The 4996-nt window shown below is 36.6% G+C and overlaps 1 protein-coding gene across 1 annotated transcript in view; it reads left to right on the forward strand.

Moving 5' to 3' along the window:
- The first annotated feature begins 953 nt into the window (after positions 1-953).
- The window catches only part of LOC119597737, a 17491-nt gene continuing 13448 nt past the window's right edge, over positions 954-4996 (forward strand). Inside the window, exons 1-6 of the mRNA XM_037947346.1 lie at positions 954-1025; positions 1469-1557; positions 1659-1777; positions 1987-2050; positions 3241-3404; positions 3981-4095. Coding sequence (XP_037803274.1) covers positions 1491-1557; positions 1659-1777; positions 1987-2050; positions 3241-3404; positions 3981-4095 — 529 coding nt within the window. The 5' untranslated portion in view covers positions 954-1025; positions 1469-1490. The remainder of the gene's footprint in view (positions 1026-1468; positions 1558-1658; positions 1778-1986; positions 2051-3240; positions 3405-3980; positions 4096-4996) is intronic.

Raw genomic sequence — 4996 nt, forward strand, 5'->3', positions numbered from 1 at the left:
ATATACATGCATACATACATACACACACACACACACACACACACACACACACACACACACACACACACACACACATATATATATATATATATATATATATATATATATATATATATATATATATATTATGTATGTATATATTCATGTGTGTATCATATATATATAAAGTTTGTTGATTAGGAAGGGTATCCCAACAGATAAAGGTGGTACTGCCAAACTTCTCAATTAATTGAGAGAGGTTTAAGTCCTGGGATAATATATATATATGTGTGTGTGTATGTATATGTATATATATATGCGTGTTATTTTATATATACATATAAATATATGTATGCGTATATATACATATATACATGTGTTTGTGTATATATATTTTGTATGTTTAAAATATGTGTGGGTGTGATACGTATATACTATATATGTGTATGTGTGTATGCATATATATACACATACATATATATATTTAGATATGTGTGTCTTATGGGTTTATATACATATATACATATATATGTATATAAATAAATGAATAAAAATATACACATATATATATGTCTGTATGTCTGTGTGTTTGTATATATATGTATATTTATATATATACACATGTGTATATATGTGTGTGTATGAGTATATGCATATACTTATATACAAATATATGTATACACACATATACATATATACATATGCATTTACACCTAGGCATACATATATGCATATACCTATAAAATAGAATGACTATGTAAGTAAGACGGATGTGAATGATGAATAAGCAATTGCGCAATGAGAAACATTAAGATAGAGGAGAGACAGATATAGCTCTGACGCGAAACATTACAGCAGGAGATAAATGCCCATCACTGGTGGGTTGAAGATACGATGTCGTTTGCGGGTACAGTCAACCCGCGAGGCCACCAGTCGTGGTGCAAGCCCGAGGCCGGACACTGGCACCACAACCCACCATGAGGGCCATGGTGATCAGTGGCGACCAGGCTCCAGCTGAGGCAACAGTTGGTTCATCGCTCGCTCCTGGGAGTACTGCCTCTTGCCTGCACAAACCTCAGTTGCAGCTGGTGAATTCGGGCCTTCTCCTATTTTGCTCAGTAGGAAAGCCCCTTGTATAAAACTGATGAATACACACATAGATATATGTGCATACATAACATACACACACACACACACACACACATATATATATATATATATATATATATATATATATATATATATATATATATATATGTGTGTGTGTGTGTGTGTGTGTGTGTGTGTGTGTGTGTGTGTGTGAATGGATTTACTTATGCATATATATATATATATATATATATATATATATATATATATATATATATATATATATGCATATATACGATAAATATGCGTGCACATTTACATTATATACATATATGTGTGTTTGTGTTATACGGTAAAGTAGACAACCCGTCAAGCTTGTCCAATTTTCAACTAATTTCAGGAATTGTGCGTCCTTTGGCAAAATGAAGATGGTTCGCTCGCTGCCGATGGTCGTTAGGTCCCTGATGGTGCTTGGGATCTGTAGCGGAGGTGGGTCGCAGGCTGCCTGTTGATTGTGTCGTTTCTGGAATACTCACATACGTATATTTAGTATTAAAGCCGTTGTCATTATCATTTTTTTTTTACTTAAGCTTACAGTTACTCTTGTGGATACATTGGGTGTGCTACAACAGGAGAGTATATCAATAGAAAAAACGTTTGTAATGGCATACAGGACTGTTCTGACAACTCAGACGAAGTCGTCTGCAACGTAAGTAACTGTAATTTTGGCACAAGTGAAATAGTTGATAAAGGTAAACGATTCGTTAACTGGAAAAAAATAGAAAATTCGGAAGACTGCTTGATATAGTCTACATTATGCGGGTAAATTGTGTATGTGTATATATGTGTGCGTGTGTACACAAGTCTTCTATTTTAAGTAGGTAATTTGCTACTTTAATTGGGCAATTATTCTTTTAGGGAGAAATTCTAGATGTATTTCCTTCTACCACAACCACCACTACTACCACTACCACTACAACCAGTAAGTATGGAAACTAAGGAAGTGGGTAAACTTTTGTATATCATTAAGACTAAATTAATCTACATAACATAAAAACGTTTCCAGGTGGAAGCAATTATTCTCAAAATGCACTTATAGGCATAAAATGCGACGAAATCCTGCATAAACGAATAAAATGAATTTTTACTATTTTTCATATATATATATATATATATATATATATGTATATATATAGATAGATATTTAGATATATATGTGTGTGTGTGTATGTGCATATCTGTATATATGTGCATATGTTTTATCATATATAGTGAGATAGGTAGGCAGATATGTAGTTATATAGAAATAGATATATAAATATATATATGATTCTATATAGATAAACGATAAATAAAGATCTCTATACATTTGTATATTTTCACACACACGCATACATATATAGATTCATAGAGAGACAGATAAACAGAGAGATATAGATAGATATAAAAAGTATGAATGAGAATGAATATCTTCACAGTGCAAAATATGTATCTGACCAGTTTGGATTATATCTTCATTAGAAATACATTTGTCATATATTTCTGACGATGAAATAATCGAAACCAGTTAAATACTTCTCTGCAACTGTGAAGATATTCATTCTCAGTTATATCCATACAACATCTGTCGCAATGAACATGGGCAACATAATATATATATATATATATATATATATATATATATACATATATATATATATATATATATATATATATATATATATGTATATATATATATATATATATATATTTGTGTGTGTGTGTGTGTGTGTGTGTGTGTCTGTGTGTGCATTCATTTATTCATGACCGTGTCTGTAGGTACGTGAAACTTTTTTATCAAGTAATATATCGCAGCCTGAACACCACAAGAACAAAAATAAGTTCTTCCCTTTAGATTCCATTTTGTATAATTCCTTTTGGTAATTATTATGGATTCATTTGCCTAATATGTTTTAATGACAGGGATTTCATTGTCAGGCGATGTTTCGAGTTTCAAAATTGCAAAACCCAAAGTCAATATACTAAAAAGAAAAAAAAAACATGTCAAAAATTAAAGGAGTTCTAATGCCTATGAACGTATCATTCTGAAGCGGATAAAGGAAGTTTGGAGATCATGACAGCTCGATAAATGGGTAAAAGTTCTTGCTTAGAATAATGTCTCCGTCCTTCAAGCGACGCCCGCCCCCACCCCTCCCCCACCCAACAACGTGGAGGAGAGCGAGGGGCTGGGTCAGAAGTTCGCTCGGACCTTCAACGACACACTCCACCACCCAAGATGCCCCAAGCTGTACACCAGCGTCGGGAACAAGTGCCTCTCTCTTCTCTACTTCGTCAAGGTAAATCGCTGATTCCCAAACTGGGCGGTACCGCTCCCTGGGGTAATGAGGCAAAAAGGGGCGGTAGGAGGGGCGACAGGATGGCGTTAGGAGCAGTTAATAAGTAACTTTTTGTTTTTTACAAAACAGCTAAATAAATTAGTCAACTGAATTGTTCTATTTATGAAATACATTTTTAAGCATACCAAAAAAGGTGTATGTTCGTACGTATGTATGAGTGGGGGGCGCCAGGAATCCACCTGCAAGCCAAAGGGGCGCCAGCCTGGAAAAGTTTAGTAACCACTGAGGTAAAGTTTGTTGTGACAAAATTATTTACGTTTTTTGTAATGATTCTTGTTTTGTTTTGTCGAGTTTTTTTTTTATGAATATCGTGTTACGTCTCTATAAAGGAAATGAAAGAAATTCAATTCCATATATAGAACTAGCATCAGCCATAACTTAGACACGGAATGAACTGGCACAGTGGAGAAATATTAAACTGACCAGCTGGAGTCTCTGTATATACTATGTAGTCGTCAACGAAGTTTGCAACCATTATCTGCGTCCTTCCTCACCTTCCTTCATCACCTTCTTTAGGTCGGCTGGGGGGAGGCAAGGGCCCTGTGCTCGGCCATCGGCGGGGAGCTGGTTCTCTATCCCTCGGCCTCCGACGGGGAGTTCGCTGCTCTCCTGAAGTACCTGCGGGAGATACGTGAGTACCTCGGTGTTTCGTCTACGAAATTCCACTGAATGCATGAAGAATTATAAGTGATATCAATGCGGCATTGCATTATTCCAACTTTCATAAGTATAACTCAGTACATCTGACTTAGAATTTGAATTGCCAAATCAATTTCCACCGAGTGCCCACGGGCAGTGTGTGTAAAACTTCGCTATCAGTACTCTAGTGTGATTAGATAGGTCATGTCTATAAAGCTAGTGAGATCCCAGTTGCACACTCCTTTTAGTGGGTCGTGTGGTATGGTTGGTTTAGTACTAATCCTCCAGTTTCATACCCGGAGTAACCTGAGTTCGAGTCCTGGTCAGGGAGGGTTGTTATATACCTATATATATGTACTTGTGTATATATAGGTATATAACAACCCTCCTGACCAGGACTCGAACTCAGGTTACTCCGGGTATGAAACTGGAGGATTAGTACTAAACCAACCATACCACACGACCCACTAAAAGGAGTGTGCAACTGGGATCTCACTAGCTTTATAGACATGACCTATCTAATCACACTAGAGTACTGATAGCGAAGTTTTACACACACTGCCCGTGGGCACTCGGTGGAAATTGATTTGGCAATTCAAATTCTAAGTCAGATGTACTGAGTTATACTTATGAAAGTTGGAATAATGCAATGCCGCATTGATATCACTTATAATTCTTCATGCATTCAGTGGAATTTCGTAGACGAAACACCGAGGTACTCACGTATCTCCCGCAGGTACTTCAGGAGAGCAGCGAACTCCCCGTCGGAGGCCGAGGGATAGAGAACCAGCTCCCCGCCGATGGCCGAGCACAGGGCCCTTGCCTCCCCCCAGCCGACCTAAGAAGGTGATGAAGGAAGGTGAGGAAGGACGCAGATAATGGGGTTGAGAAAA

This window comes from Penaeus monodon, chromosome 3, assembly GCF_015228065.2.
Source record: "Penaeus monodon isolate SGIC_2016 chromosome 3, NSTDA_Pmon_1, whole genome shotgun sequence".
NCBI classification, from domain to species: domain Eukaryota; kingdom Metazoa; phylum Arthropoda; class Malacostraca; order Decapoda; family Penaeidae; genus Penaeus; species Penaeus monodon.